This window comes from Callithrix jacchus, chromosome 1 (assembly GCF_049354715.1).
Source record: "Callithrix jacchus isolate 240 chromosome 1, calJac240_pri, whole genome shotgun sequence".
Taxonomy (NCBI): domain Eukaryota; kingdom Metazoa; phylum Chordata; class Mammalia; order Primates; family Cebidae; genus Callithrix; species Callithrix jacchus.
The window spans coordinates 42,303,769-42,324,472 of record NC_133502.1 but is presented as its reverse complement, the minus strand read 5'-3'; the positions used below and the strand labels follow the sequence as shown (position 1 = coordinate 42,324,472).

Here is a 20,704-nt window from a genome sequence, read left to right as displayed (position 1 = left end):
TGTTCTGTCATCTCCCCTCTCCCCAAATCTTCACTGGCTGTCCCCTCCCACCACTTTGTTACCTTGGAACTTTTCAGTCTCCTTTGTTGACTTCTTTTTCTCTGGCTGTGTCTTCAGTGTTGACATGCCCCAGGGCTCTATCTTGTTTGTTTAGGGGAAAAGGGGGGAAAAGCCAAGAATTTTCAAGTTAGAAAGACTGGTTATATGACTTCAGGCAAGTCATCTTCTGTAAGCCTCATTTTTCCGAAGTATAAGGTAGAAATAAAAATAATACTGTATTGCATGTTTGCCCCAAAATGAGAGAGGGTTCATTCTAAGATAAGCACTTAGCACACTAACTGGCATATGTTAATCACTCGGTAAATGTAGGATCTTATTTCTGTTATAGGGTTTCATTTATTTTCCTCTTGCTAGCCATTGTATTAATAAAGTAAGTATTTTTCTAGTAAATCTGGCAATTTTTAAAGGAAATAGTAGTTTCAAAATTTGAGTAAATAGTGATTATTTTGCCTATATAGAAGTTTTAAGAATAAGCCTGGCATGGTGGCTCGTGCCTATAATCCTAGCACTTTGGGAGGCTGAGATCAGGAGTTCAAGACCAACCTGGCCAACATGGTGAAACCTTGTCTCTACTAAAAATACAAATAGTAATCAGGCGTGGTGGTGGGTGCCTGTAATCTCAGCTACTTGGGAGACTGAGGCAGGGAGAATTGCTTGAACCCAGGAGGCAGAGGCTGCAGTTAGCCAAGATCCCACCACTGGAGCATTCCGGCCTAGGTGACAGAGCAAGACTCTGTCTCAAAAAAAAAAAAGGAAGTATTCAGAATAAACAATAAAATATATTTTAACACAATAGCAACATTTTTAAATGGTAATTTAAATAATTTCTGTGAAGAGGTATGTGGTACTAAAACCTCAATTCTGAAGAATAATCAACTGCTCTTATCAAATGTAAAAGTGTATTTAATTGCATATATAGTAAGCATTTTAGGAGAAATGTGGAAAAGCTGCATTTTTGTTTTATTTATTGTTTAATTAAGACAAGTATTCCTCTGTGAATACCATATTATAGTGAATGTTCTTTCTTTTTAATTTCAACTTTTATTTTAGATTCAGGGGTACATGGGCACGTTTATTATCTGGTTTTGTTTGTTTGTTTGTTTGTTTGTTTGTTTATTTCTGAGACAGAGTCTTACTCTGTTGCCCAGGCTGGAGTACAGTGGCACGATCTTGGCTCACTGCAACCTCTGCCACCCGAGTTCAAGCAATTCTCCTGCCTCAGCCTCCCAAGTAGCTGGGATTACAGGCTCCTGCCACTGTGCCCAGCATTTATCTGAGTATATTATGTGATGGAAAGGTTTAGAGTTTAATACTGTCACTCAGGTAGTGAGCATAGTATCCAACAGCTAGTTTTTCAACCCTTGGTTCCCTCTCCCTCACGCCACTGCTAGTTCCCAGGATCTGTTGTTCCCATCTTTATGTCCATTTATAGCCAATGTTTAGTTCCCACTTATAAGTAAAAATATGGAGTATTTGGTTTTCTGTTTCTGCATTAATTCACTTAGGGTAGTAGCCTCCAGCTGCATTCATATTGCTCCAAAGGACACAATTTCATTCTTTTTTATTGCTGCATAATATTCCATGGTGTATATCTATGACAATTTCTTTATTTAATCCACTGTTTATGGGCACATAGGTTGATTCCATGTCTTTGTTATTGTAAATAGTGCTGTGATGAACATATAAGTGCATGTGTCTGATAGAATTATTTATTTTCCTTTGGGTATGTACCCAGTAATGGGATAGCTAAGTTGAATGGTAGCTGTATTTTAAGTTCTTTGAAAAATCTCCAAACTTCTTTCCACAATGGCTGAACTAACTTACATTCCTACCAACAATATACAAGCATTCCCTTTTCTCCTCAGCCTCCCCACTTTTGACTTTTTAATAAAACCTATTCTGACTGATGTGAGATGGTATCTCATTGTAGTTTTGATATGCATTTTTCTGATGATTAGTGATGATCAGCATTTTCTGAAAAATGTTTTCTTTTAAAACAAAGAGAAGCTTCAAATTAACCTGAATTGTTATATTCAAATTAGAGAATATGAATTACTGATAAAATGAATTTGTTGAAAGTTAAGCAATAATAATATGTAAGACAAAAATGAATATAAACATATTATTTAAGAGTAATTATAGTCTATTATCAATTTTCAGTAAATATTATAACAAAAATAATCATGAATATATATGTGTGTGTGTGTATGTATATATGTGAATACCTAGTAATTTTGAGAGCTTACTTAATGCCAGTCATAGCACTTTAGAAACCACAGAAGTACTTCTTGGGCTAACTGGACTTCCAGAACACAAAACCCCTGAGTTGGCCAGTGTGTCCACACTTCTTGAGGCCTGAGAAGAGCTCTCCAACTGACTGAGCTTCCATTAAGTTGGCAGGTGTATCAGTCCATTCTCACACTGCTAATAAAGACATACCTGACACTGGGTACAATCAATAAAGGAAAGAGGTTTAAATGACTCACAGTTCTGCAGGGATGAGGAGGCCTCAGGAAACTTACAGTCATGGCAAAAGGGGAAGCCAACACATCCTTCTTCACATGGCAGAAGCAAGAAGTGCCAACCAAAGGAGAAAAAGCCCCTTACAAGACCATCAGACCTTATGAGAACTCACTCACTATCATGAGAACAGCATGAGGGTAACTGTTTCCATGATTAATTACCTCCTACAGGGTCCCTCCCACAACACATGGAGATTTTGGAAACTGCAATTCAGGGTGAGATCTGGATGGGGACACAAAGCCTAACCATATTGTTCCACACCTGGACCCTCCCAAATCTCATGTCCTCATATTTCAAAACACAGTCATGCCTTTCCAACAGTCCCCTAAAGTCTTAACTCATTCCAATATTAACCCAAGTCCAAGGCCAAAGTCTCATCTGAGACAAGGCAAGTCCCTTCGACCTATGAGCCTATAAAATCGAAAGCAAGTTAGTAACTTCCTAGATACAATGGGGGCACAGGAATTGGGTAAATACAACCATTCCAAACAGGAGAAACTGACCCAAAAAAAGGAGCTGTAGGCCCCATTTAAGTCCAAAATACAACAGGACAGTCAAATCTTAAAGCTCCAAAATTATCTCCTTTGACTCCATGTCTCATATACAGGTCATACTGATGCAAGAGGTGGGCTCCTACAGCCTTGGGCAGCTCTGGCCTTGTGGCTTCACATGGATCAGCCCCTCTCCCAGCTGCTTTCATGGCTGGCTGGGACTGAGTGTCTACAGCTTTTTCAGGCACACAGTGCAAGCTGTTGGTGGATCTACCATTCTGGGGTCTGGAAAACAGTGGCCCTATTCTCACAGCTCCACTAGACAGTATCCCAGTGAAGACTTTTTGTGGGTGCTCCAACCCCAAGTTTTCCTTCCACACTGCCTTAGCAGAGGTTCTCCATGAGGTCTCTGCCCCTGCAGCAAACTTCTGCCTGGACATTGTCATATATCCTCTGAAATCTAGGCAGAGGTTCCCAACCCTTCATTCCTGACTTCTCTGCACCTGAAGGCCCAACACCACATGGAAGCTGCCAAAGCTTGGGGCTTGCACCATCTGAAGCAATGGCCTGAGCTGTGTACATTGACCCTTTTTAGCCACAGCTAGAGCTGAAGCAGCTGGGGTGCAGGCGCAGGGCACCATGTCCTGAAGCTGCATAGTAGGGGGGCCCTGGGCCTGGGCCAGGAAACCATTTTTCTCTCCTAGGCCTCCAGGCCTGCAATGTGCGGGGCTGCCATGAAGGTCTCTGACATGCCCTGAAGACATTTTCACCACTCTCTTGGCAATTAACATTTGGCACCTTGTTACATAGGCAAATTTCTGCAGGAGGCTCAAATTTCTCCCCAGAAAATGAGATTTTCTTTTCTATCATATTGTCAGTCTGCAAATTTTTCAAACATTTTTGCTCTGCTTCCTCTTAAATGCTTTGCCACTTAGAAATTTCTTCACCCACAGTGTAAATTATTTCAGCCATTGTGGAAGACAGTGGTGATTCCTCAAGGATCTAGAACCAGAAATACCGTTTGACCCAGCAATCCCATTACTGGGTATATACCCAAAGGATTATAAATGATTCTACTATAAAGACACATGCACACGTATGTTTATAGCAGTAATGTTCACAATAGCAAAGAGTTTGGAACCAACTCAAATGCCCATCAGTGACAGACTGGATAAAGAAAAAGTGGCACATATATACCATGAAATACTATGCAGCCATGAAAAAGAATGAGTTCATGTCCTTTGCAGGAACATGAATGCAGCTGAAAACCATCATTCTCAGCCAACTGACACAGGAACAGAAAACCAAACACCACATGTTCTTACCCCTTAAGTGGGAGTTGAACAATAAGAACACATGGACACAGGGAGGGGAACATCACACACCCAGGCCTCTCTGAGGGTGGGGAGCTAGGGGAGGAATAGCATTAGGAGATATACCTAATGTAGATGACTGGTTGATGGGTGCAGCAAAACACCATGGCACATGTATACTTATGTAACACACCTGCACATTCTGCACATGTATCCCAAAACTTGAAGTATGATTAAAAAAAATTTCTTTCCCCAGATACCCTAAATAATCTCCCTCAGTTTCAAAGTTCCACAGATCCGTAGGGCAGGGGCAAAATGTCACCAGTCTCTTTGCATAGCAAGAGTGACCTTTCCTCCAGTTTCCAACAAGTTCCTCATCTCCATCTGAAACCACCTCAGTCAGCCTGGACCTTATTGTCCATATCTCCATCAGCATTTTGGTCAAAGCTCAAGGAGGTTCAACAAGTGTCTATGAAGTTTCAAACTTTCCCTCATTTTCCTATATTCTTCTAAGCACTCCAAACTGTTCTAACCTCTGCCTGTGACTCAGTTTCAAAGTGACTTCCACATTTTCAGGTATCTTTACATCAACACCCCTCTACCCAGTACCAATTTATTGTATTAATCCATTCTCATGCTGCCAATAAAGACATACCTGGGACTGGGTAATCTATAAAAGAAAGAGGTCTAATTGATTGACAGTTCCACAGGGCTGGGGATACCTGAAGAATCTTACAGTCATGGTGGAAGGGTAAGCAAACATTTCTTTCTTTACATGGCAGCAGCAAGGAGAAGTGCCGAGTCCCCGCCCCTAATAAAACCATCAGGTCTTGTGAGAACTATCATAATAATAGCACGAGTGTAACCAACTCCATGATTAATTACTTCCAACCAGGTTCTTCTGATGACACGTAGGGATTATAGGAACTACAGTTCAGGATGAGCTTTGGATGGGAACACAAAGCCTCACTATCTCAACAAGCATATCAGAGATTCAAAGAATTAGCAAAATTGACTCAATTGCAATCAGTCTACTCTTAGGTTCCTGATGGATATGTTATTAGCTATACCTAACATATTGAAGAAGAAAAACAAAAAACATACTGAGTACTGTAATATATGGTATTGCCACGCTTGAGAATCTCACATTTTCACTAAGGAATTAAGCTTTTGGAAAGCTGGCCACAAAATTGACCTGAGGCTGATTTGGAAGATTAGTGCTGATTTGAATGTAAATATAATCCTTTATAATTAAAACTGTTAATACTACCTAGACAAATAACTTTCATACTTTTTTGACCATGACCTATAATATGAAGTATACCTTACATAGCAGCCCAGTTCCCCAATATGTATTCTGTATTTGTGTATCTAAAACAGTATCCTTACCATGTGCAGTACATTCTATTAGTTGCTATTCTGTTCTGTTTTTTTTTTATTTCTTCTTTTGTTTTAACCCTGCTTGCAACATATGTGTGAAAACACTCATTTAGACAGATGTGTAATATTTTCTTAAGGAAGCCTTCATGAAAAATTGGTCTTACATTTGAAAAAGAAAGGTGAAAAAGTAAGAATGAATATAAAGCATGCTAGAGAAATATGGAGTCATCCAGTGTGAATGACTGTTGTATAAATATCTAGAATGCTTCCCAGATATATATGTCTACTATAAATAGGAGCAAGCTAATCCAACTTCTGTATCATTTTAAATTAACACTGTGTACTGCTGAAATAATTGGTATATACCTGTATTTTTGGCCTGACCCTTTTCTGACCCCTTGAGCAATCTTGAACAAATTGACTGTGGTTTTCTCAGTTGATTGGAATTAGTATCATTTACAAATTTGAATAATTCTAGTCTGTACTCTATTCCTTCGGATTATTTATAATACACCTATATGGCTAAGACTCAGAGAACACTAATACTTTTATTCTTTATCTAGAGAGATGTTTAAACCACATCTTCACAAAAAGGTAGCCCTCCAATTCAATAGTGATTTCCTTTGAAAAATAAGTATTATTTTGAACAGTATCAACTTTTTTGAAGGCCACGTATCCATGTGTTAACATTTTAATCACTCAGTTACATAGTTCTTGAAGAACTGCAATAAATAGCAAGAATTCCCATTGCAAAAACTGTGTAACTTTTTCTCAGATAAATTTGTTTATTTATGGCTTTTTATACACAGAGCACTTACCTTAGGTTAATTTATAAAAGCAGTGTTACTGTAAATCATTCTAGCCCATCATGCCATTTAGCTCACCATAAGAAATAAAGTATATTTGGTAATGATGTTTGTTAAGTGTTAGGCAGTACTAATATCAAATTCATTCTTTCAGCAAATATTTATTTTACCTATTATCAGCCAGGCATTTCTTCTAGGTTATGGGCAGATGAGTGAATAAGACACAAAAATTCCTGCCCTTTGGAGCTCATACTGGAGTTGGGGAGAAACAGATTTTTTTTCAAGTGAAATATATACTCAGTTAGAACCTGATGGGTTATATGAAGAAAAATAAGCAAGGAAGAAGGTTGTGGACAGTTCATACTGCCTGTAGTTCCCAGCCCAGTGGGCATGCAGGAGGCTCAGATTGAGTGCCATGGTTTTTAAGTATCTTCTGAAAGTGGCCAAACCAGCAAGGAAAATTAGACCTAATGCCATAGGGCATTAGACCTATAGATGCTGCATGAACACAGGCATTCTGGCAAAAACAATCGGACATCTCTAGTATGGAAGAATGGTTATGAAGCATATTTCTTTGTGGATAGTTAGTTGCCTTTATTTATCGTGTGTGTGTGTGTGTGTGTGTGTGTGTGTGTACAAATATCAGTGCGCACGTGCATGTGCCTTTAATACACCTTCTTTATCTTTGGGTTATAGGGGAGAGGGATTCTTTTTCTGGGTTATTTTTAATATTGCTTTATTTTCTGTTATTGGGAAGCAGTAACAAGTATTGCCTGAACACGATTCTGGAGCCAGACTCACTAGAGTCTAATCTCAGCTCTGGCAATTACTAGCTGTGTAAACTTGGAAAAGTTTTTTAACCTCTTTGGCTGCAGTGTCCTCATTTGTAAAATATTTGTTAAGTTCCAAATAAAGCAACTTTCATTAAATTATTTTCTCAGAAAATCCAGGGATTTATTTTTTAAGATAGATTATGTCTTATAAGATCTAAGGGGTGGAAAAACAGGACAGAAGAGAAAAAGTAACTTTTAAAAGTAGGCAAAGACAATCTGAAAGGGTTACAAATTGTATGATTACAACTATATGACATGATGGGAAAGGCAAAATTATGGAGTCAGTAAAAAAGTAGTTGCCAAAAGTTAGGAAGACTCCACTGCACCTGGCAGGTGTCGTGCATTCTGTGGGGTTTAGACGAATGTATAGTGACATGTGTCTACCATCAGATCATCACACAGAGTAGTTTCACTGCCCTAAAAATCCTGTGTTCTGCCTCCCAGGTTCAAGCAATTCTCATGCATCAGCATCCCAAGTAGCTAGGACTGCAGGTGTGCACCACCACACCTGTCTAATTTTTGTATTTTTAATACAGATGGGGTTTCACCATGTTGGCCAGGCTTGTCTTATTGGCCAGGCCTCAAGTGAGCCACTTGCCTCAGCCTCCCCAAGTGCTGATATTACAGGCGTGAGCCACTGCACCAAGAAAGAAATTAACGACAATTTCTTTCCTTCCTTCCTCCCTTCCTCCTTTCCTCCCTCCCTCCTTTCCTTCTTTCAAGATGAAGTCTTGCTCTATCACCTAGGCTGGAGTACAGTGGCACAATCTTGGCTCACTACAATCTCCATCTCCTGGGTTCAAGCAATTCTCCCACCTCAGCCACCCAGGTAGCTGGGATTGCAGGCACACACCGCCACTATGCCCAGCTAATTTTTGTATCTTTAGTAGAGATGGAGTTTTACCATGTTGGCCAAACTGGTCTCAAACTCCTGACCTCAGGAGATCTGCCCACCTTGCCCTCCCAAAGTGCTGGGATTACAGGCATGAGCCACTGTTCCCAGCCCAGCGTTAATTTCTTTATGTTGGTTTTCACCTTTCTCTTGTATCTCCTTGAGTAACTTATTAGTCAACCTTTTAAATTATTTATCTAAGCTGGGCGCGGTGGCTCACGCCTGTAATCCCAGCACTTTGGGAGGCCAAGGCGGGTGAATCCTGAGGTCAAGAGATCGAGACCATCCTGGCCAACATGGTGAAACCCCGTCTCTACTAAAAATACAAAAAATTAGCTGGGCATGGTGGCGCGTGCCTGTAATCCCAGCTACTCAGGAGGCTGAGGCAGGAGAATTGCCTGAACCCAGGAGGCGGAGGTTGCGGTGAGCCGAGATCGTGCCATTGCACTCCAGCCTGGATAACAAGAGCGAAACTCCATCTCAAAAAAAAAAAAAAAGGCTCTGTTTTAAATTATTTATCTAGTATTTCAAAGATTTAATCTTAATTTGGATCCACTGTTAGAGAGGTGGTGTGATCTTTTGGGGGTGTTATAGAATCCCGTTTTTTCATATTGCCAGAATTATTTTTCTGGTTTCTTCTCATTGGGTTTGACTATTTTGTCTACCTGAATGAGAAGGAACTTATGTATTTCTAATACAACTGAGTTTTTTTTTTTTAATTTCTTTGTTTTAACCCCTTGGGGATGTGACTTTATAGTTTGTTACCTAGCTTTGATTCAGTGCTTTCAGTGTGAAGGCTCTGTATGAGTTCCTTAGTTACAGAGAATCTTGTGTGATGGCTTTTTCAGATGCTGGCGGTGGTAGCAATGTGCTGGATGTGTGAGCAGGTTCGCTGTCTCCTGTGGGGCTAGAATGGCAGAGGTCTCATGAAACTTCTCTCATTCCCCAGCGGTGTGCCCTTTCAAAAACTAAAAATAAAAAAGCCCCAGTATTTTATTCACAGAGTTGAACAGTGTAAGCTTCAGGCCAGTAGGAGGTGCCCATAGGTAAAAACCCCCTTACACTAAAGCAGGTAGGAAAATGCCATACTCTGTGGTGAGCAGAATCCCAGCCTTGACAGAAGCAGCTGGGAAAGGTCTGTGAAATGCACTGAGGTCTTTTCAAGGAGAAAGGAGGGAGCCACCACAGCTCTCCTTCCAGGCCAGCAGGAAAGTGATCCACCTCCCAGGCACACTCCTGACCTGCTGTTCCAGCTATTCAGATCAGACAAGCATCTCTTCATCTGCAGGAATGCTGATGTTTCTTATAGACTTTCCCCTGTGAGCCCAGCACTGCACCTGTGCCTCTGCTGGAAAAAAACTTCCCACAAGTGGAAAGTTTAGGGCCTCAAAGCCTGCAGTCTGGTTTCTTTTATCCTACAGAGTACCTTCGTAATGCACGCCACTCCTCCTTTACCTAGAGAGCCCAACTACTGTGAATCCTCCTACTCCTCTGGGTCTAGCTGCCCACTGGGCTCCCAAACTCCAGGATGGTCCTGGAGAATATCTGCAAAGGATCCAGTAATGTGACCTGTCCTCTAGTCTTCTAGCAGCGGGTACCAGCACCAGCTCTGATGGGGGTAGGAGAGGAGTGACGTAGACTCTGAGATTTCCTTGGTTACAGATAGCCTTAGTGTTGGCTTTCTCAGATGCCAACAGTAGCAGTAATGTACTGGGCACATGGACAGACTCAAGACCTCCTGGTTAGCCAGGGTGATGCAGGCAATGGCAGTAGCTGAGGGCATGCAGAAGTTTTCTCCTTCCTGAGTGTTGTGTTATTCTGCCTTCAGGTGTCATAATGGGCTGTGCTGGTTGGCTACCAGCTAGGAGGTGGTGCTTGCAAAAGAGTCCCAGGTGCAGTGGTAGCAGTGGAATTTGTGCTTGTCTTATATTACCCAGGGCAGGCATTCTGGTGTCTCAGGCAATGGACGGGGGTATGGAGCCTCCAAATATCCCTGTCCATTGTGTTATGCTACCAGGGATCGTACCATGGCAAAGCCTGGTGAGGGCTGGACCAGGCAAGTCCTCACTTAGGCTCCCCAGGTACAAGTATGAGCAGTGTCCCCATTGGTGATGAGAGTAAAGCTTTCTGGCCACTGGGGTAATGTTCCAGGGAGGAGCAGAGTTGCCTCTGGTGCACAGAAGAATCGACACAAGGAGTGGGGCCGGGGGAGTAGCAGGAGGCAGTAAGGCCCACTCAGCTCCCATGCACTTGACACAGCAAATTTCATACCCACAGTATTCTGCTAACAGCAGCTAGCTGTGTTCCAGGCAATCTGCACTTAGAACACAAAACTGCCCCAGGCAATAAGACTTCCTATCAGCGACAAAAACTAGGCTTTCAGGCCATGCCCCTCCCTATCCACCTGTGAAGCAGGGGTACCCAGCTGCTGCACTGTAGCATACTTCATGCTCTCCCCCTGGTTCTAGCCAACAGGGTTAGTCTCCACTTAAAATCATATTGCAGTTCTCAGGAGCTCCTTTCAACCTGTGACTGCAGCCTGAGTTAGCTGGCAGACTTCTGTGAGGTCACGGCGGTGCGCCATGAGGTAGGATCAGGAATGACTGTCCTCCATCCCCACTGGAGTCTGGTAGTGCTGCAGAGCACATCCTGATGCCACTCCTTCTCATGTATTCTCCATGCTCACTAATCAGCTCCCACACTGTGGAGGGTTAAGGCCTTCCCCTGTGGCCTGGGCTGCCCAGCTCCCCTGTGGGAGTGTTCGTTCCAGTGACCAAGTCTCCCCATCTTATGCTCTGGAGACTCAGAGTTTTCCATCTGGTTCACGGTGTAGGCTGCTGCCAGCACTTCTTTCAAAGAATTTGTGGTTTCTTTCAATTCTTCTGTTAAATTCTGGTGTTGCTTCTTGTAAAAAAGAGTTTACCGTGTGAATCTCTACACATACTTTGTTTTTCCAAGTAGGAGAGGCATGCTAACAATGTCTCCAGTCCACCATCATGTCTTGGCGTCCTCCGTACAGTACTCCCAGTATCTGCAGCTCACAGAGCCACAGAGGTGTTAGAGCCACCTGTATCCTCTAGGATTGGAGGAAACAGAGCAATGAAGACAGGACCCAGAGTTGGGAGGGCGGATGCTCAGAAATTATTAACTGTTATCACTCTGTAACTTATTTTTGAGGTTGTTCTAATATGAAATTACACATAATGTTTTATTTTAATTTTGTTGGACATATCTTCGTATGAATGGTTGATTTGTGACATGAACAAAACATTCACTTTCACTGTAGTAGTAGCTCTGTGTCTAACTTTGCCAAGTGCCTAATCCAAGAAGTCCTGGTTATGGTTTATTCTGGAAAAAAAAATTCAGTTAACACGGATCCAGACAGTATGCTACTATTTGTTATTTAAATCATGCTTGTATAGGTGCAAATACCAGATCATCTAAGAGTGTGTGTGTGTGTGTGTGTGTACATGTTACCAAATGCCAACCACCACTGAAGTGGGAAAAACAAATGACTTTATTTATAAATTCTACTCTGTTTACACATCAAACAAATAAGGTAATTGTTTAAATTTTTTACCTGCTGGTTGTTCCTTGAAAACTCATGAATGACTATAAATTTTTTCATTTAAGAGCTATTTGTAAATCACAGTGCAAATTCTTTACACACACACACACACACAATCAGCAATGTTATACAATTGAACCACATTAAAATTAATTTCTCAAATGTAGCTTTGAAGGAGAAAGAAATTGCAAACACTTGAACTCAAATTCTGTTCTCTAATCTCCTGCCCTTCTAGCTCTCCCAGTTCTTTCATTCCCTCTAAATTTGTACTTTATTTGCACTCATTACAAGTCCCTGTCTCACAAAACCCTTGCATATTTTTCCAATCTGTCAAGCCCCTCCTGGTTTTACTTTTCTACCTACGTATCCTTGGACTTTGTCAGCCACCTGAGTACTAGAATTCACTGTCTCTCTAGATTGTTTTGTTGCCAAATTTACCCATCAGGCTTTTCTTGACAATTTCTACCTTTACCGTATTACCTTGCAATCTGGTAGTTAGCCTGTAAATATTTAATGGAAAAAAGGAGAGAGAAAGAGAAAATTCTTAGGTTTTGCAGTAACAGTGCTGAAAAATTCTTGTGGAAATCTGTGACTCTTCCTGCTTGGAAGCATTATAAATTGATGTTATTGAATATCAGCTAGGCCCTCACTACTGTTGCCCAGTGTTTTTATTTTTCTGTCTGTATCCTATTTCCCCATTATCTCCATTGCAGATCACTTCCAATCCCAAAGCTATCAATTCTATTATCTGTTTCCTTTTCTTATTACAATGGGGTCATATAAAGCTATTTTCACCTGAGGATTTTTCAGCATCTCTCCTTACTCTTTTTCTCCCTTTTAGTACCCCCTTCAAATTGTGTGTGTGTGCGTGCATGACCAAATGCCAACCACCACTGACACACATATATATACACATACATACATCCATGGGGGAAGTAGTATTGGCATAGGCAACTTTCCAAAGTTAATGCCCTATCTTTGTACTTAGTTCCTTCTCCTCTTCTCCCACATCAGCTACACTCTTCTCAGTGATCCTTAATGACCTCTTAATGGCCAGCATTCTCTTCTCAGAGTCTATATAATTTGATCTGTCTATGGCATGACACTATAGATATTCTAGAGATATTGTTCTGTTTTGGCATTATGACACAATTCTTCCTGGCTCTGATCCTGTAACTCAGGTGGCTCTTCAGTCTATTTAGCTGATGATACCTTCATCCTCTAGCCCTTAAATGTAAGTGTCCCTCAAGTGTCTCTTCTTTTCTCTGTTCTTACACCTCAGGAAAGATTCTAAAACGTTAGTGAGTATAAGAATCATCAAAGGCTGGGTGTAGTGGCTCACGCCTGTAATCCAAGCACTTTGGAGGCCAAGGTGGGTGGATCATCTGAGGTCGGGAGCTCAAGACCAGCCTGACCATCTTTTTAAAGATGGTGAAACCCCGTCTTTAAAAAAAATTAAAAAGACCAGTACTCCAAGATGGCGTCAGTCGTACCATTGAAGGACAAGAAACTTCTGGAGGTCAAACTAGGAGAGCTGCCAAGCTGGATCTTGATGCAGGACTTCAGCCCTAGTGGCATTGTGGGAGCGTTTCGAAGAGGTTACTACCGGTACTATAACAAATATATCAACGTGAAGAAGGGCAGCATCGCGGGGATTACCATGGTGCTGGCATGCTACGTGGTCTTCAACTACACCTTTTCCTACAAGGAGCTCAAGCATGAGCGGCGACGCAAGTACCACTGAAGAAGACAAGCTCTGCACTCCCCTGCACGACCTTCTTGGCTTGAGCCCCTCCATAAGGAACACAGTCTCGATTATTGCTGAATCCTTTCGTATCCTAATGGAATTAACCTCCAAATAAAAGATGACTGGTAAAAAAAAAAAAAAAAAAGAATCATCAAAAATTATAGCTGAAAGAAATAAAATAATCCTATCAAAAAGCAGGCTAAGAACATGAATAGACAAGTCTTTAAAGAAGATATACAAATAAAAAACAAAACATGTAAAAAATGCTCAGCATCACTAATTATCAGAGAGAGGCAAATCAAAACCACAATTCAATAACACCTTACTCCCACAAAAATGGCCATAATAAAAAGAAATCAAAAAATAATAGATATTGGCATGGATGTGGTAAAAGGGGAAAGGTTTTACACTGCTGGTAAGAATGTAAACTAGTACAACCACTGTGGAAAACAGTGTGGATGTTCCTTAAAGAGCTAAAGGTAGATCTGCCATTTGATCCAGCAATCCCACTACTGGGTATCTACCCAGAGAAAAATCATTATATGAAAAAGATATTCGCACACTTATGTTCATAGCAGCATAATTTGCAATTGCAAAAATATGGAACCCAGACCAAATAAATGCCCATCAATCAATGAGTGGATAAAGAAAATGTGGTATATATTTATACCGTGGTATACTACTCAGCCATAAAAACCATAAAAAGGAATGAAATAACGGCATTCACAACAACCTGGATGGAGTTGGAAACCATTATTCTAAGTGAAGTAACTCAGGAATGGAAAACCAAACATCATATGTTCTCATAAGTAGCAGCTAAGCTATGAGATTGCATAGGCATAAGAATGATACAGTGGACTTTGGGGACTCATGGGGAAGGGTGGGAGCAGGGTGAGGGATACAAGACAACACATTGGGTACAGTACACTGCTCTGTTGATGGGTGCACCAGAATCTCAGAAATCACCACTATACAACTTAGTCATATAACCAAATACCACCTGTTTCCCGAAAACTATTGAAATAAAAAATAAAATTCTAAGCCCAGCTATTTGGGAGGCCAAGATGGAAGGATCACTTGAGGCCAGGAGTTCAAGGCCAGCCTGGGCAATATAGCAAGACCCCCATCTCTTAAAAAAAAAAAAAATACAAAATCTAGCTGAGTGCAGTGGTGAACGCCTATAATCCCAACTACTTGGGAGGCTGAAGTGGGAGGACTGCTTGAACCTGGGAGGTGGAGGTTGCAGTGAGCCAGGATTGGGCCACTGCACTCCAGCCTGTGTGAAAGAGTGAGATCCTGTCTCAGGGTGGAAAAAAAAAGAAAGAAAGAAAACAATTAGCCAGTTGTTGCAACATGCACCTATGGTTTCAGCCACCTGAGAGGCTGAAGTGGGAAAGTCCCTTGAGCCAAGGAGTTTGAGGCTGAAGTGATCTATGATCATGCCACTACACTTCAGCCTGGGCAACAGAGTAAGACCTTGCCTCTTAAATTAAACAAACAAACAAAACCTAGGATTCTTATTTAAAATGTAAAATATAGGCTTCTAGATTCTGCCCTCAGAGGTTGTGATTAAGTGAGTCTAGAAGGAAGTCCAGCCCAGAAATCTGCATTTTTAACAAGCTCTGCAGTTAACCATGATTCTACCACTGCACTCCAACCTGGATGACAAAGCAAGACAAAGATGACAAACCCTATATCCAATATATATATATATATATATATAGAGAGAGAGAGAGAGAGAGAGAGTGTAATGCAGGGCCACAATTTAAAGTAATAATGTTCTACAGTCCTACCTACTTCAGTGATTTCAGTCATCACTTCCATGCTGGTTACTCTCAAGTATTTTATCATCCCATTTGTGAATTTCCGCTTATTTGGACCATACTTTGTGAATCTTAAGACCAGAAGCAGAGCTGATAATCAACTAGTGTGTCCTTGCTTTTAGTTATTGAAATAACAAAATACTTGCAAAAACACTGGTAAGTAGCTCTACACTAAGATCCTATCAGTTCCACCACAGTCTCATCTGTCCTGGCCCTTCTCCTGAGACCCGCTGAGACCTGCCTGTAATCCAGCAACAAAGAGGTCATACCTGGCGCATACAGTTTCACCAGTATTCTAATTGGTTGAAATGTTTCAGTTAAATATTATCCTTGTTAAAGATGATAATGTAATTGCATGGGAACGTGAGAGAAGGAACTGCTTTTAGTGGAGAGGATTATAAGTTCATGACGAAAGTGATTTACATATTAGTTTGGATGGAGTGGCCTACATCAAGTCCAAGATCACTAGGACTGTATTCTTCAAATCTGTCTGATTATCAGAATCTGAGACCCAACCCTGAGAAATTTTGATTCAGTAGGACTGGGGCCCACTAGAATAGTAGAACCCCAAAATCACTTTTTTGTTTGTTTTTCTGGGTTTTTTGAGACAGTGTCTTATTCTGTCACCCAGGCTGGAGTACAGTGGGCCACACATGCTTCCTACTTCAGCCTCTTCAGCAGCCGGGACCAAAGGCATGTACCACCATGCCCGACTAAAGATGTTAATGTTATAATCAAAGTTAAGGACCAGAAGTCTTACTTTCAAAAGGTATCTTTATAACATAAAACCTATAACCTCCTTACTCTGGATAATAAATACAACACTGTTGTCAGTGTTACAGATATATTTCCTTATAAGCCTGTTTTTAGGCTTCTGAATCCCCAAAGTTAATTTTCATTCCTTAGGAAGAAAGTACATGTCTCTGAATAAAAAGTGATGCTAATTTCCATGTTTGAAATAAATGTAATTTACTAGAATTTAATTCCTTCAATACAGTTTTCAAAAATCTTCCTGAAACTGTAATAATTACTATCTAAAAACTTTTGCAATTGCTCACATAGCCTATTGTTAGTAATCATTTCCTTATAGGAAAGCCTTAGTAATTAGTGACTCAGGAATCATGTAAGTAATAAGTGACTCTGGATTAAACCCATGACACAACATTTTATAGAAGTGTTATTCTTCTTTTGTTTCAATAACCTGTACATATGATTCCGAGAAAAGCAACACTTGATTAAAACATAATTATATCTTTTGATTCAAATACTAATTTAACTTAGATGATAACCTAAAATTACAAAATTTCTCTTAAAATTCAAAAACACAAATATAAAGGTGACTACATTTTGCTGTGTTTTTCCTACATGGGGAGCTTTTTTCTTGGGGAGTTTACTTTCACAGAAACTAGAAATGAAGTTCTTTATTGCCAGGAATAAAACCAATACTGCTGAATGGAATTCAACATTGAGTTGCTTTCTGTGTATAAAATATATGCAAGAGATACTTTCTAGGAGTGGTGGTAGTTTGTACACAACCAGTCACATATCTTTGCTTAATATTTGAAATCATGCTATGAATGAAAAATATGCCTACTTGAGGTCCCACATGGGGCAACACTTTGGTACAACTTCTCTATGCTCTCAATCACTGGGGAAAATGTAAAAAAAAAAAAAAGTGATTTCTGGCTGGGCGCAGTGGCTCTCACTTGCCTGTAATCCCAGCACTTTGGCAAGCCAAGGTGGGCGGATTGCTTGAGGTCAGGAATTCAAGACCAGCCTGGCCAACATGGCAAAATCCTGTCTCTACTAAAAATACAAAAATTAGCCTGGTATAATGGCACATGCCTGTAATCCCAGCTTCTTGGGAGGCTGAGAGCACGCCACTGCACTCTAGCCAAGGCAACAGAATGAGATTCTGTCTCAAAACACACACACACACACACACACACACACACACACACATACACACACACACACACACACACATATATATATACCTAATTTATGTAACTACTTTCATGAAAAAAATTGAACTAAAGTAATTAAGACTGTGCTGTATGTTTTATGCAATTGAAATTAGGTTTGATATGTTTTAAACAGCTCATTCTGAACAGAAGTTAACTACAGTTCACAAATGTTCTTAGTTATTCCCTTAGTTATTTCCCCACACACACACTTGGACTATTCTGCACTTTGAAACACAAAGCAACTTGTCAGTTTAGTTTATTCAGTTAGGGTCAGTTCTGTGAAAACAAAACCAAGGCAATTGTTTGATTTAATTGACTAGAGAAACTGGTTATACAGGTTAGTAGAACTTAGTTTTATTTTTGTCCAGCTGCATATTTGAATGTTCATAGAGTAACTTACTACAATAATAAGATTCCAGTGACACTGTAATAGATTTTTAAAGAATGATTATCAAAGCAAAGAAAAAAATACACTAAAACCCAAACTATAGAAACTATTCATAGATTTTTTTTTTGGGGGGGTATTTTTTCTTTATGGCTGCACTTTCACTGTAATGAAATATGTTCCTTCCAAAAAGTAGTCTTCTTTTCTTTCACTATTCATTTCCTTTTCTTTTCTTTTTGAGGAATTTTTTTCCTGTACTATAGTTAACATAGTTATCAGAATTTTCCTGTACAATTTAGATGAATAAATGCTTTTAGAGAATAGTTCTCTAAGTGCAAGCAGACATCCTCTAACAGTCGGTCAGCCCCCTCTTGGCTTCATTGTCCTCCTTACCTAACCAGTCTCATGGCTGATCATTTTAACAATGTTCTCACTACTAACCTTGATTCTTTCTGCTTCCCACCATATTTACCACTATATCCATCCCACTGTTCCCTGCTTCTTCAGCTCCTGGGCTTCAAATCACTCATTTTATTAAAATGAGTGGAAAACCAAAAAATTGAAATGCTAAAATATACTCTTAGGTCTTGATCCTTTAAAAGTATATAGATCTCATGAACATAATTCATTTGAGGAAAGAAATACAAATTTTTTCTTGTCCCAGGAAAATAGTAAATCTTTAACTTTAATGGAACTTTTTAGCAATTATGATATAAAGAGGGGGGAAAATATTTAAACATGTGTAAAAGGCTAGAAGTTTACCATCAAAGAGTATCTAAAGGTCATAGAATAGTTAGGAATTCTGTCATTCTGTTTTGTGTAATAAGATATCCCCTTCCTGACTCCTTCACCCTAATAATAGGATATCCATCAGTTTGGTTGTAATTATTCAACTATAGAATACCTTTTTCAAGAACTCATTATATACCAAAGTAAGAGCTTGCTGACACTGATAATCCTTCATTTCGTTTTGTAGTGACATACAGTTTACATTTGCTTAAGAAAAAAAAACAAAAACAAGTAACTTTTTAAAAAACTATGGTTGAGTATATATAAGTTGATAAAAATCCTCTGGGAGAAAACTTTTGTCTCATGTAGTAAGAACATTAAATAGTCATACCCCTTAGCCTAGTATGTCTTCTGTACTGGAAAAAAAAATAACAAAGAAAATACTAACTTAAGAAAAAAACTACCTTACTGAAAAGATTTGTTGTAATATTGTTTTTACTAACATAAATTGCTGTTATAATTGATAACATTCTAAATGTCTGTTACTATACATAGTGTAAATTATAATACATTGGCTTTGCTAGGCAGTTTTGTAACCACTAATAATATAAATAGCATACCCTAACAACCTGGAAAAATGATTCTGGTATAAGGTTATGTGAAAAGGCACAGCCTAAAATTGTATATGGCAAACTAGCAATGAACAGTCTGACAAAGGAAATTAAGAAAACAGTTCCATTTGCAATCGCATCAAAAAGAAAAAAATACAACCAGGCACCATGGCTCATGCCTGTAATCCCAGGACTTTGAAAGGCCAAGACAGGAGAATTGCTTGAACTCAGGAGTTTGAGACCATCCTGGGCAACATAGGGAGACTCTGTCTCTATAAAAAAATAGGGCCTGGCGCAGTGGCTCACGCCTGTAATCCCAGCACTTTGGGAGGCCGAGGCGGGTGGATCACGAGGTCAAGAGATGGAGACCATCCTGGTCAACATGGTGAAACCCCGTCTCTACTAAAAATACACACACAAAAAAAATTAGCTGGGCATTGTGGTGCGTGCCTGTAATCCCAGCTACTTGGGAGGCTGAGGCAGGAGAATTGCCCGAACCCAGGAGGTGGAGGTTGCCGTGAGCCAAGATCGCGCCATTGCACTCCAGCCTGGGTAACAAGAGCAAAACTCCGTCTCAAAAAAAATAAAATAAAATAAAATTAGCCAGGCATGGTAGCTCATGCCTGTAGACCCAGCTACTAGAGAGGCTCAGGTAGGAGGATCACATGAGCCCAAGAGGTAGGCTGCAGTGAGCCATGGTTGCCACTGCACTCCACATGCACTTCAGACTAGGTGACAGAATAAGACCTTGTCTCAAAAAGAAGGAAGTGCTTGGTAATAAATTTAACCAAACCAAACGGACATGAGACATTCCATCTTCACAGACTGGAAGATTTCATATTGTTAGAATGATAATACTACCCAAAACATTCAACAAATTAAATGCAGCCCCTATCAGAATCCCAATGGCATTTTTTTACAGAAATAGAAAAATGCATCCTAAAATTCATATGGAATTTCAGGGCACCCCAAATTGCCAGAACAATCCTTTAAAAGGAAAAACAAAGTTGAAGAGACTCATTTCCATATTTCAGAACTTACTACAAAGCTACAGTCAGCAAAATAGTGTGCAACTAGAATAAGTACAGACATAAAGACCCATGGATTATTAATAGAATAGAGCCCAGAAATAAACACTTGCCTATATGGCCAGTGGTTTTCACCAAGAATGCCAGGACCACTTAATGGAGAAAGGCTGGTCTTTTCAACAATTCAGGCTGGTAAAACTGAGTATCTACATGCAAAATAATGAAGTTAGACCCTCACCTTATACCATATTCAAAAACTAACTCAAACTGAATCAGAGAAATTTTATACCTAAATTTAAGCACTGAAGGTATAAAATTTATAGAAGAAAACATAGGAGAAAATCATGACCTTGGATTTGGCAATTTCTCCAAAAGGACAGGCACAAAAAAATAAAATAGATAAATTGAATTTCATAAGTATAAAAACTTGTGTTTTAAAGAAGATTATTGACCAGGTGCAATGGCTCATGCCTGTAATCCCAGCACTTTTGAATGCCAAGGTGGGTGGATCACTTGAGGTCAGGAGTTTGAGACCAGCCTGACCAACA

The 20,704-nt window shown here is 40.0% G+C and overlaps 2 protein-coding genes across 7 annotated transcripts in view; both read left to right on the top strand.

Moving 5' to 3' along the window:
* Window positions 1-20,704, top strand: part of PIBF1 (progesterone immunomodulatory binding factor 1) — a 256,111-nt gene that overhangs the window by 172,176 nt on the left and 63,231 nt on the right. The window lies entirely within an intron of this gene.
* On the top strand, window positions 13,333-13,758 carry LOC100395014 (ATP synthase F(0) complex subunit f, mitochondrial). The gene has a single exon (XM_078348793.1). It carries the CDS (start codon window positions 13,344-13,346, stop codon window positions 13,608-13,610), a length of 267 nt encoding a protein of 88 aa, XP_078204919.1. The 5' UTR covers window positions 13,333-13,343; the 3' UTR covers window positions 13,611-13,758.